Raw genomic sequence first — 11702 nt, 5'->3', positions numbered from 1 at the left:
CAATCTGAGCTAAACGCACCGTGTTATAAGTTATAACGCACCTCTTTGATCCAACAAGAGCCATTTTCTGTCACATGTATAGGAGTGCCAGGATTTTTGCACTGCAGACAGAAAACAAAATTTATTCCTTACAGTTTCCCACAAGACTGCCCCCACACCCCCACCCTTATTTTTTTTTAACATCTCATCCACGGAAAAAGGGGATTATCCGGAGAACACACGCATCTGCACTCACAGATGGTAAGGCTCCCCCTGTGTGCAACTGCGTGGATTTGGGTCAGAGCTGGAAACTGTGTTTACTATCTTCTGTTTATGGCCATATTGCAAAGCAAGGCCTTTCTCACCACTGACTGCACACCTGTGCACTGCAGTGTTAGCACACTGTTTGCGTATTAGTGTTCCCCCGGTTTGTGTGTTAATCCTTACAGTCTTCGTCTTAATAATAATAAAATCATCCCTCCGGAATTAAACTCTGCCATTATTCTTGTTTCCCATTGGAGTTATCCCCTCCCGCTTACATACAGCTATAACCACGGACGCACGTGCACGTGCTGCTCGTGGCCGCGTCCACGCGTCCAGGTTTCGCGTTTGCATCTCGTCAAAACAAAGCGGGGGCGAGCCGGAGCGAGCAAGCGGCGGTTCTTTCTTCTGGCTTCTTACTGAATGAGTCCCCGCAGGTCGGACCTTTCCACCGCCCGCCCGCCCGCACCCCGATGCCCGTGAGGGTGCGCAGACCGGCGGGTAACAGAACAGGAGGCAGCCGCTGATGAACCCGGACAGTAAACACTTCCCCTCAGCACTACATGACCGTTTCATCCCAGCAGGAGCTACACGACAGGATCAGGAACGGTGAGTGCGGGCTACAGTGGGCGGGCAGAGGCGCATGACATACGGCAACTTTGTGGCCATTATGATACAGTTTTTATCCAAAGGTGGACCAAATGCAGCATCTGCATGTGTTCGTTACACGGTGGCTTTGTTTACCGGGGCACTTTGCTTCATTGTGTTCTGCGCACAGGTTTTTAAAAACATAAAACATCCACGTACGCACGACTGGCGGTGCATTCCTCCCAGTAGGATAAACGTGGACTGTTGATTGCGTGTCTGGCCGATTCAATGGCCGTATGATGTGGAATGGCTCAGCTCGGAAGCACGGGGAGAGATCCATACAGCAGAAAATAAATTTATGTTCATACGGATAATTTTTCTGAATTTTTTAAAGAGGCATCGATCTTATTGGAATCGCCCCTAAAAGACAAGCCAAGGAGGAGGGGTGAACAAAAGCAGAAATGCCCAGACTGGCGTGGCATGGCATTCCGGGTAGACAGTGAGCAGCCAGCGCTGCTGACTCAGATGTGATCTTACTCTAATTAAACTGCACGGCCGGTTCTTCTGAAAACACACGAGGCACCCCCCTCTCTTTGTGCTTTACATGTTGAGGCTAGTGTTGGCTCTTTTGTCTGTAGAGTGACAACCCAGACTGCTGTTCTCCCCTCTGACCAGGGGATGGTGCTTTACTTTGTACAGTACGTTTCTATAGGGAGACACCCAAACTGAGAGCAACTGTAACGCTTTTACAGGAATAACTGGCGCAGACTGATGCGTGTACACACATGCACTTCTCTTTTCTCTTTCCTCTGATGTAATGCGTGTGCAAACCCTGGAGGTCAGCCCAGCTTTGATTGCAAAACACTCCTCTGTGGTTTTGAACTGACAGTCAGGTAGAGAATAAAGAAAGAGAAAGCGCTCATTGTGAGGAAGTCTCAGATGTGGGGTTTGATTTTTATCCTTTGACCGTGAATTTCGCTTTACTGTGTTGTGTCTCTTATACCGCTTTAATGTTCCCTGCTTGACTTGCTCTCTCAAAGTAAAGGGCGGAGATGGCTCATGACTGCACTTGAGACATTTCTCATCGATGCCTCACACAGCTCCTTGATCCAATTTTAATCCCTCCTGCTAGCTTTTGTTGACATTTCCACTTTTACGCAAACTTCAGATGCTTGATGGACTGCGGCGGAGGCACGCCTCCCGGCCCTCCCCTCGACCCCTGTCGCTCAACTTCAGCACCTTCTCGCCCCCTCCTCCGAGCCCGGATTTGGACAGCAGCAATGAGCATCCAATCAGGAGGTGAGTCTCAGTTCCTGGGCTTAGCATTTCACAGCGTGCAGCCTCCTGGAAAATGCATGAAATATTTATAAGCATTTACAAAAAGAAAAAAGAAATCACACCATGTCTGTCCCAGAAGATTTCATTAACCAGCTGAAACACATGCTGGTCTAATGGTAATGATGTCCTGGTGGGATGTTTAATTGACTCATTTCCTCATGTATGGGCACCTCATTCGTTTGTGCACTCTGCTTTCCATGTTTTCTGTCTTCATGTGTGTGGGTGTGAAAGGGGGGGCTCTGTTGTTTACTGCTGTGTTGTCAGCAGAGAGTTTCAGGACTGCGTGGGTTTGAACTCATCATTTCTTCTTTTTCACCAGGTCCTCCTAAAAATATGCAAACAGTGTTTTCTGTCTCTCTCTCTCTTTTTAAAAACTTTTAGGATATTTTAGATTGATGAATGTGTTAAAACATGCACTTAAATTTTAGGTATACGCGAATTACATTACATTTTGGGAATTGTGCCTCTTAAAGGGGTGGGGGGTTCACCCAGAGCTGGTACTTCTGACAGCATTACAAGATGGAAACATCTGTGTTTCCCTTCACTGAGCTGTAATCTTAATGTGCAGCACACGTGCTTCCTTTGCTGGCAGGTGTAGTTCCTACATGAAACTGCTCACACTGAGGTTTGTGGATTTTTTTTGAGGGTGGTAACAGATGATTTCTAAATTAGAGACGCCAAAACCTTCAGTTGTGCAGAGAAGTTTACAAACACTCATCATGGACACGAATGTCACAGTAATTTTAGAATTTTAATTTCTTTGAACTTTTTCTAGGTTGGAATGATACACCATACATCTTTAAGGACTATTTTCTCTAAGGCAAAAAGTATACATACACACTCAAATACATGTATACTCCCTCACTAATATTTGATTAAATGTCTCTTAACAAGTTGCACCTTGACCAGATGCTTTTGGTATCTGTCAACAAGCTTCTGGCATAACAATGCCTGGATGTTAGATCACTCTTCTTAGCAGAATTCGTATAGTTCATTTAAACTGGTTCATTTAAACTACCACTGCCAGTACCACTGGCAGCAAACCAACCCCGCAGCATGATGCTATCACCACCATGCTTGACAGCTATTTCTGTGTTCTTAGGTTTGAAAACTTAAGCTTTACTCCTCCAAATATGTAATCATAACAACTAACAGGAAGTTAACAGGCCTTGGCTTTTTTTAAAGTTAAAAAACACTGTAGAACCTTTAGCACCACTTATTAAAAATTTAAGGGAATATATGTAGATTTCTGACCCTGATTAGAAAAAAATCCAAAATAAGTTTAAACTTGTAAATGCATTCCTTGTTTTTTGATAAGATGCAATCACCCCCCCCCCCCCTTCCCCCTTCATATCTATATATCTTCATATGTTCATATCTCTGCAGTACGTTAATCAACTCCTGGCTGTAGCTGCATATTTAGCTTCAGTGGTTAAAAATATGATATCAATCTTCTCATCTGACCCCACAGCAACAAAAAAAAGAAAAAAAGAAGAAGATAAGAAATCTAATATTGGTCAAGCTCCTGTCTCACATATTGTGCTACTTTTTACTTTTATCCTGCTGCACTCGCCACCAGCTGTGGGAGAGCAGGAAAAGCCTCTTTTATTGTTCTGTATTGTGTCCGTGCTTCCTATCACTGTTTCTGCTGTTGTTTAAAAGCCGGACAACTTCCTCCTCCACCTCATCTGCGTACAGTAATATTCACAAAGCCCCGGCTGCTTACCATGCAGTTCCTTCTGGTATCTGTGCTCTGCATAAATATTTGTTTGCATCAATAGCTGTATTGTACCGACAGAGAGCCAGGGAGGGAGGAAGAGCTTGCACGCCCGCCCCCCTTCCACCCGAGCGTGTGCGTGCTATTGTTTTTTGCTGTTCTGAGACAGGCAGTACAGCGACACTGTGGCCCACCTCTCGGCTGAGCTCCACCCATCCTGCTCTTAATGTGCCGCTTCCATCTCACCATGCATCATTCTGTCCTTTATCTCTCCTCCTCTATCACTGGTTGCTCTTTGTATTGTCATTGTGCTTGTTATGTTTTGGGTTTTTTCCTGTGCATACTCTCTCCTTTTATGTTCTCCTCCCTTCCTCCTACAGCTACAGCCTCCTCGTGTTTCCTCTCTGTGTGTCTCTGTATGTGTCGGCTCATCGGCTGACCTTCTTTCTCTCCCGTCCTGTACTTAGAATACTCTGTCTCTCTCCCTTTACATTTGCCTCATGAGGACTCTGCACCGGCTGAAGTTGATGAGCTCTCCCAGCCTCAGTGAGCTGGGGAAGAGTGAGAAAAGTTCGCCGGAGGACCGAGGGGAGAAGCAGAAGAGGGCAGGAGCCAACGCCACCTGGAACAGGTACACAAGATATGACAAAGGTAGTGTTTAAATGTGTGTGGAGATTCTTAATTTACACCAGCTCGTGTGTGTGTTATGTTGCAGCATCCATAATGCTGTGATAGCAGTCTTCCAAAAGAAGGGCTTGGCGGATAATGAACTTTACGTTCTTAATGAGGGTGTCCGGTGAGTGTAAACAGCCACACTCACCCACTCACTGACTCACTCACTCGCACACAAACACTGCTCTCAGAAAACTTCCTTATTTTAGACCGTTGATGTCATTTTGTGCTGTAATCGTTGTAATTACCGTGTGTGCTGTATGTGTTGACTGAATGTTTTCTCGTGAACGGGTTTGTTTGTGTGTGTAGTGTACAGCATGTAGGCTTGGGGAGTCATGTGGTCACGTCAGATATCTCATTATCTTTCTGAACCAGACCCATCACTTGTATCCGCTTCCATTATAGCTGGGTAAACATATTTCTAGAAAAGTCACAAGGAGGTTGACACATTTTTCTATAACTACACAGACGGATCTGAACATAACATGGCTGCCAAGCACTGTTTTTACAAAGTTATAAACACATAATTAGCCCAACACCACTTATTATCTTTCTAACTGTATTTATTCATTTGTCCCTTTTCCTCAGACATCTTTTAAAGACTGAGCTGGGGTCCTTCTTCACAGAATACCTTCAGGTAATGCACATTAAATAAAACAGGATGTTTATTTCAGATGTATTAAATTCAGAGCTCTTTGAGACGGGAATTGGAGAGCAGTTCTACAGTGATTCATAATTACTGGCTTCTTTTCACAGAATCAGCTGCTAACGAAAGGCATGGTCATCCTGCGGGACAAAATAAGATTCTATGAAGGTAGGCAATCTTGAAATTAATAAATAAATAGAAATTAGCATATCTCACTGGAAATCAGCTTAATTCAGCTTCGAGCATGTTCCTTTGGGATCCATGCAGGCCAGAAGTTACTTGACTCTCTGGCAGAGACCTGGGACTTCTTCTTCTGTGATGTTCTCTCAATGCTGCAGGCCATCTTCCACCCGGTTCAGGTAGGCGAGCATCTCAAGAGTCTGATCTCCGTCCTAGCCCTTTATTGAATCGATGCTCAGTCTGTCTGCTGTTTTCTGCGCGCAGGGTAAGGAGCCTTCTGTCCGACAGCTCGCCCTCCTGCACTTCAGGAACACCATAGTGCTCAGCGTAAAGCTAGAGGACGCCCTGTCTCGCCCGCGGGCCCGTGTGCCTCCCTCTGTTACACAAATGCTGCTCATCCTACAGGTAGGCCTGCAGGCATCAAGCCAAGCTCATGGCTTCCTTATGTGCTGCTCAGCACCGAGTCTGAGTTTGTTTCCAAACACCTGCTGTTGTGCATTTTTGGCCCAGCTTGTTTCTAACATTAATGATAAGGTTTAATTGTATTGCATTATTCTGAAGGTGTTCATGAAGATAAAGAAGTACTACACTGCTGTTGTTTCTGAGTAAATTACTTTTAGTTGGGCGTATCTTCATAAAATTTACTGATTATTAGTTGATCTGCTGGTTATTGGTTGTGACATACTGTGTTAATGCATTAGTTTTTAGTCATGCAACCCAAACATTATTCAAACAAATATATATTTTTATTGTCACACAGTTTTTTTTCCTCTTCTAAACTTAAGCACCAACAGCCCACAGGGGTGATCTGTGAGTATGATGGTGCTAAATATAAAATTTAATGCCTGTGTTTAGGGGGTCCATGAGCCGCGTGGTGTGACTGAGGAATACCTGAGGTTGGAGTCACTGATTCAGAAGGTGGTCTCGCCCTATTTGGGCACCCATGGGCTTTACTCTGGAGATGATGCTGAAGCTCACTGCAATGTTCTGGGTGAGGCAGAAGCGGGATAAAAATAACAGTTTTCAGGGTTGAAGGGTTGGTGAAGCTTAATAACGTCTTCCCATCTTTCCCTCTTGTGTTTCAGAGAAGCCTTGGGGCTGGTCCAAGTCAGCGGATCAACCGTCTAAAAACCCCGTGGTACGATCAAAGAGCTACAATGTTCCTTTGCTGCTGACCCCAGTGGCTGAGTATGACCCAGATGCCAACTCGGTTGGCAGTGGAGGAATTCGGCGTCACTCGGCCTGTGAGATTACATCGTGCCTGGAGGAGCAAGGACTGGCCTATGCTGACCTGGCCCCAGGATCAGAACTGTCTGGCTCCTCCTCCAACAGACTGTGTGTGGGCTCTCAGTTCAATGGTATGACTGTAGTCCTCACTGTGTTGATTATTATGAAGCATCATTATATGCTAAACCTTAATAATCCACTATTATCTCCTTCATAGGTATAGTACAAGCTGGAGCCAGTGCCATGGACTTGCCTCTGCTGTCTCCCTCCATCCTCCCGCTTCATTCCTCAGGAGCTCTCCATGGCACCGAGGCCACAACAACAATGACTGATCTCAGTAAGGGAGCATCCTCTACGCCGCCCAGTGAATCATCCAGCCCTGAAACCATAATTGGACAAGTGCTAGAGTCTGCAGACTCAGGCCCAGACGGGATATTTATTGATTTCCCATCTCACTCCTCAGAGGTGATGGGGCTCAGCCTCAGCCACGAGAGCAGGCAGAGCACTGTGTAACTGTGGTTGCCTTTAGGGATGCACCCCCCTATTCTGGAGGCAAGAAATCGTACATTTTGAATGGGTACCATCTTACTGTTTAGCTTTGGGTTTTTTGCTGAAGTATGATAAGTTTCCCTAACTAGTTCCTTCCAAGTGCTTTCACTTTTGAATGAAATTTTCATTCTTAAAAACAAGAAAAACACGATTGTTAGATAAGTGGTACTGCTATTAAAGGACTCGAGGATGCATCTGATGGTACTTCACATTTTCACTGTTATCAACAAAAAATCTCTTAAAAAGACTACAATGAGCAATGAATTGATGATTATGAACAAGTGCTCCATTGTTTTTTGAACATATCAGTAAGCCACACACTTGGACTGTAACGTTCCTTATTTCTTTTGTTTGCATTTCTACTTTTATGCACTACAGAAGTGTTGGCTTATATTATATGTAAAGTGAAACCACAGAGCAGTCTCACTATTTCATAGCCACCATTGACTCACATCTTTTAGACTGTTATTTTGAAATATTACCTTAAAAACTGCATAAAAAGTTTAGTTAAATAATAAATTAATGTTTTAAAAAGTTTTTTCCCCCCCGACGTTATACATTTACCACCATGTTTGCTGTTGCAGAAAAGTGTCGCTCCTATAACGTCTCTGCTGTAACTTGGTTCTAAAGACTTGGGTCTAGGAATAAATGAGCTTAGGTGAGAGTCACACCCAGACTGATACACTGTTTATTTTCTTGATGGGTTTTGTCAACAATATAAAAACTAATAAAACTACGGAGTGTTATCAGACTTATCCGTTGCCCCACAGAGGTGCTCTTAAGTAAGAGTAAAATTTGAAATGATAAGGATTTTCTTATCTCTGCAGAGGAGAAAGCTGCCACAGTTACCTAGAGAAACCTTTCATACACAATCCATTTCGTGGATTTGCTTTGTAAATGTGTAATGTCGAACAGTTTCATATTTTTTGCCGGGTAGTAATGAGCTCCTCTGCTCTCATGCGTCAGCGGCGCTCGTAGAGTCTTTTCAGAGCAAACATCAGTGTGACGGCATTTTGGCGAACAGGACAATGTTTATTGTTTACATTTAACAAAGATATGAAGATTTTGACTGAATGTTGTCTCACACACTGTATTTTGCACCACCACTATCTTGTAAATAAAACTGCATTGTTTTTATTTGTATTTTTTTTCCAGAAGCTGTAAAGTGAGCATTTACCTTGAAAAGAACTTAAATTTTAATAAGGGCTTTTTAACTGAATCTTTTTCAATGATGTTTTACCTCAAGCGTTTTGTACTTTACTTTTTTGACAATCTATGATGTCTCTGGAGTTGTACTTTGTATTAATTTGTAATACTAGCCCAGTAAAAGAGAAATAAATGCATTTGAGGAATATAAAAAGAAAACATGGTGCATCTTCTTCTGTTTTAAAAAAGCATTTTATTAGAAATAAATGTCTGCTCTGCCTTTGTACAACACATATGTTGGATTTTAGGAAGGGGGGGGGGGGGGGCGGGCTCTGCAGCTGAAGCTGGATTATTATTTATTTATTTATTTATTTATTTATTTAATTAAATTATTTATTTATTTATGTTTAGGCAAGTTCCACTTGCAATCTAGGTTGTAACCAAGATTGTAGAAATCCCCCTCCCTAGTTTAAACCTGTACCACTTCAATAAAACAAAAAACTAACAAACAAAAAGACCAGGAAGAACACATTATTTACATTTTATATTTATAAGTGAAATGCTGAAGTCAGTCAGCTTTCGTTTTATTGTTAACTCCCCTCGGGTTAATCTTGGAACTATTAAATCCTTTCAGCTACATCATGTAACCTTTATCAGCACAGCAGATGGTGTTTGCTGAGTTGCTGGAGGGAAGAAATCAAGTAAGTCGACCTTTAAAATAAAAAAAAAAATCAAGCATTTGTTTGGTTAGATCCCCACTAGGTTGCTATGAGTGGGTGAAGCCCCAATCCAAAAACAGATTGACAAAATCACGGTTTTGCTTTGAAAATTATAAATGTAATTTTATTTAGGACGTGCACTTGTTTTGAAAGGACTAACCGGAAATGCAGGGTAACTGTCGGCTGTATGTAGCTGAAAGCTAACGTTTTGTCGCATTTCTTCGCCGCTGTTTTCAGTCTGTCTGCTATTTTGGTATTTGTCTTCGTTTGAAGAGTTTGTCGTTGAAACCCCGAGTTAAAGACATCGAACTGACTCTGCTGCTGAACTCGGTAAGACTGCGAACAGTGGGGTCAGTTTTACAAGTTAGCTACAGCTTGCTAACATACATTAGCTTCATGTTTGCTTTAATACTGAGTGGAAGTATCAGGAGATGGATTTCTCTACAAGACCCGTGAGGGTCTGCTTCCTAGTGGGGGAGGTCTAGTTTTCAGTCATGTGTTTATAATTAAGGAGTGACGGGCCTGTGCTGTCTTCTGCTGTGTTTTCAGATCACCTTGACTGTGCTTCTCCTCCTCCTCACCTTCTTCAGTCTCTCTGGGTGTGGGTGACACTGGCTCTGTGCCAGTCCTCCACAGATGAAGATGTCCCTGGCCCAGCGAGTGCTCCTCTCATGGATATTTGCTCTGATCTTCTTGATTCTGCTGGTCCTCAAGCTGGACTCCAGAATCCACTGGAATTGGTTTCTAATCTTCCTCCCTGTTTGGACCTTTGACAGTATCCTCATCCTCATGCTGATAGTGAAGATGGCAGGCCGCTGCAAGCCAGACTTTGACCCCAGGGAGGGTGAGCAGAGCTTGAAGAGCAGGCTGTGGTACCTAACAGCCCTGCTGCTAAAGCTGGCCTTCTGTCTGACTCTGTGCTCCCGCATGGAGGGGCACACAAAAGTGTGGATCAGTGTGGTCTGCATCCCTCTGTGGGTGCTGCTGGGTGGAGCACTGATAGAGCTGGGCTACAGCGTCTTCCACTATAGGAGAGACTGAAATTGCCAGAATGTGAACTTTTTTGTTGTTGTTGTTGAAATACTCAGGCATCTGTCACGAAGCATACATCACTGAAGGAAGATGCTGACCTTTATTTAAAACACTGTTCCTTTGCTGTAAGTGCAGACTCACTGGGTTAGTGACATCTACACACTGGGGCATGCAGGCTCTGCTTCACCTTCACCTGCTTCAGGCGGCATCAGAGTGTTATTTTGGGACATGTTTTTGGACATGTGTTGCTGCCTTTTAGCTCATTTTTAGTCATTAGTAAGGAATGGATTAAACTTAAGAGCCAGGTAAAAAGTCTGGCTGATCAAACATGTGCTACACAAAACACTGATCTTAACTTTTCTACATTAGCTGCAGTCTGTCAGCAACAGTTTGAATGTAGATGAGAACTTCCCCCATCTGCTCATATTAAATGTAATTTGCACTGTACAACCTGCTGTAGACATCTTTTTGAAAGCCAGGAAAAAAAATGTCACTGTTCATCCTTTTGTCGACTGTTTTACGTCATGTTTGCAAACAAAATGACCCAGGGAGATTTAAGAGTAAGTGCAACCTTTGCTGCAGGTCAGTATTTAAGTCTTTTGAGCCTTCATAGCAGGAAAAGGCTGAATTCCAGGATGCAGTGTGTTTGTGGTGTCTCTGGATGAAGAGACATGAAATGAAATTCTATCATAAAATTCATGATAGAATTTAATTTTTTAAAAATCCAGTCATCTCAGAGTGACTGAGATATCTACAGCTGATAAGTGAAGCCGATGTCGAAGTACGTTTAACCTGCATTCTTTTTAATGGCCACCAGGGGGTGGTATATGTGGTTGCAAGAGCACTTCCAATGCTACAAAGACTGTGTGAAAATGATTCTTAGACATAACCTCTGTTTCAGGTTATATTGAATAAAATTGTAAATTTTGGGCTGTCTATGTGACAGAGATGTGGATTTTCTGGACACGCTCATTGGCTAACAACTTGTGATTGTGTGCGAGTCCTCCTACTACACTAGCTGTGTGTCACACTCCTCTTATACACCTTTGTATCCTTTATTGTAACTTGTCCAGCAAACCTATGCTCCAGATGCATTTTCAGGAACCTAGAGATCCTGCAGCACGGCATACTGATTTCCAGGTCAGGAGGGTGTATTAGATGAGAAAATAAAAATTAAAGTTAAGAAGGTACTGCTTCCTTATGCTCCAAGAAGTTGGGATTCTCATGTTTGATTTGGCATAGATTTTTCCTGATGTAACCCTTCAATTTATCCGCATTTGGGATTCCTCCTGGACTACAACACCACAGTACCACCTCTTCTAGGATCCAGTCAAGTTTTGCTCAACATGGAGCCAAAAGCAAGCAGCGACTTATTTTTACTGTTTTTCTCTGGTGGGAGGGGCTTAGAGTTCACACTCACAGCATATTTGGAATACATCCTGCCATAATCTGAGGTTTCTTTTTGCCCCTTCCTTTAGGGGTCCCTACAGTGGATCATCTGCCTCCATCTCACCCTATACCTATCATCCTGCCCTCTCACACAAACTACTCATTTGTAATCCTGTCCTGGTCGCTCCCAGTGAAAACACAAGCATCTTCACCTCTTCTCTTGACTTTATGTAGCAAAACCATCTCCAAACCATTATAA

At 43.2% G+C, this 11702-nt stretch overlaps 2 protein-coding genes across 2 annotated transcripts; both read left to right on the top strand.

Moving 5' to 3' along the window:
• The first annotated feature begins 580 nt into the window (after positions 1-580).
• prr5a (proline rich 5a (renal)) lies at positions 581-8591 on the top strand. Its single transcript, XM_085461546.1, has 11 exons — positions 581-849; positions 1997-2127; positions 4389-4514; positions 4599-4679; positions 5144-5192; positions 5312-5369; positions 5469-5560; positions 5646-5786; positions 6237-6372; positions 6467-6739; positions 6826-8591. Exons 2-11 carry the CDS (start codon positions 1997-1999, stop codon positions 7119-7121), a joined length of 1383 nt encoding a protein of 460 aa, XP_085317672.1. The 5' UTR covers positions 581-849; the 3' UTR covers positions 7122-8591.
• Positions 8592-9168: 577 nt separating this feature from the next.
• Positions 9169-10990, top strand: tmem60 (transmembrane protein 60). The gene is made up of 2 exons (XM_085461559.1): positions 9169-9352; positions 9572-10990. Exon 2 carries the CDS (start codon positions 9659-9661, stop codon positions 10061-10063), a length of 405 nt encoding a protein of 134 aa, XP_085317685.1. The 5' UTR covers positions 9169-9352; positions 9572-9658; the 3' UTR covers positions 10064-10990.
• The last annotated feature ends 712 nt before the right edge of the window (positions 10991-11702 follow it).

Source organism: Copadichromis virginalis, linkage group LG7 (assembly GCF_057382275.1).
Source record: "Copadichromis virginalis isolate Kocher_CV1m ecotype Utaka linkage group LG7, C_Virginalis_male_GT1.1, whole genome shotgun sequence".
Lineage (NCBI taxonomy): Eukaryota > Metazoa > Chordata > Actinopteri > Cichliformes > Cichlidae > Copadichromis > Copadichromis virginalis.
This window is presented reverse-complemented; position numbering and strand designations above follow the sequence as displayed.

Bases quoted from the DNA above. Each gene is read 5' to 3' on its own strand.
- prr5a (XM_085461546.1), top strand. From the start codon at position 1,997: ATGCTTGATGGACTGCGGCGGAGGCACGCCTCCCGGCCCTCCCCTCGA. The intron at 4,515-4,598 runs GTACACAAGATA...GTTATGTTGCAG, and splicing joins GCCAACGCCACCTGGAACAG to CATCCATAATGCTGTGATAG. The intron at 5,561-5,645 runs GTAGGCGAGCAT...TTCTGCGCGCAG, and splicing joins CCATCTTCCACCCGGTTCAG to GGTAAGGAGCCTTCTGTCCG.
- tmem60 (XM_085461559.1), top strand. From the start codon at position 9,659: ATGAAGATGTCCCTGGCCCAGCGAGTGCTCCTCTCATGGATATTTGCT.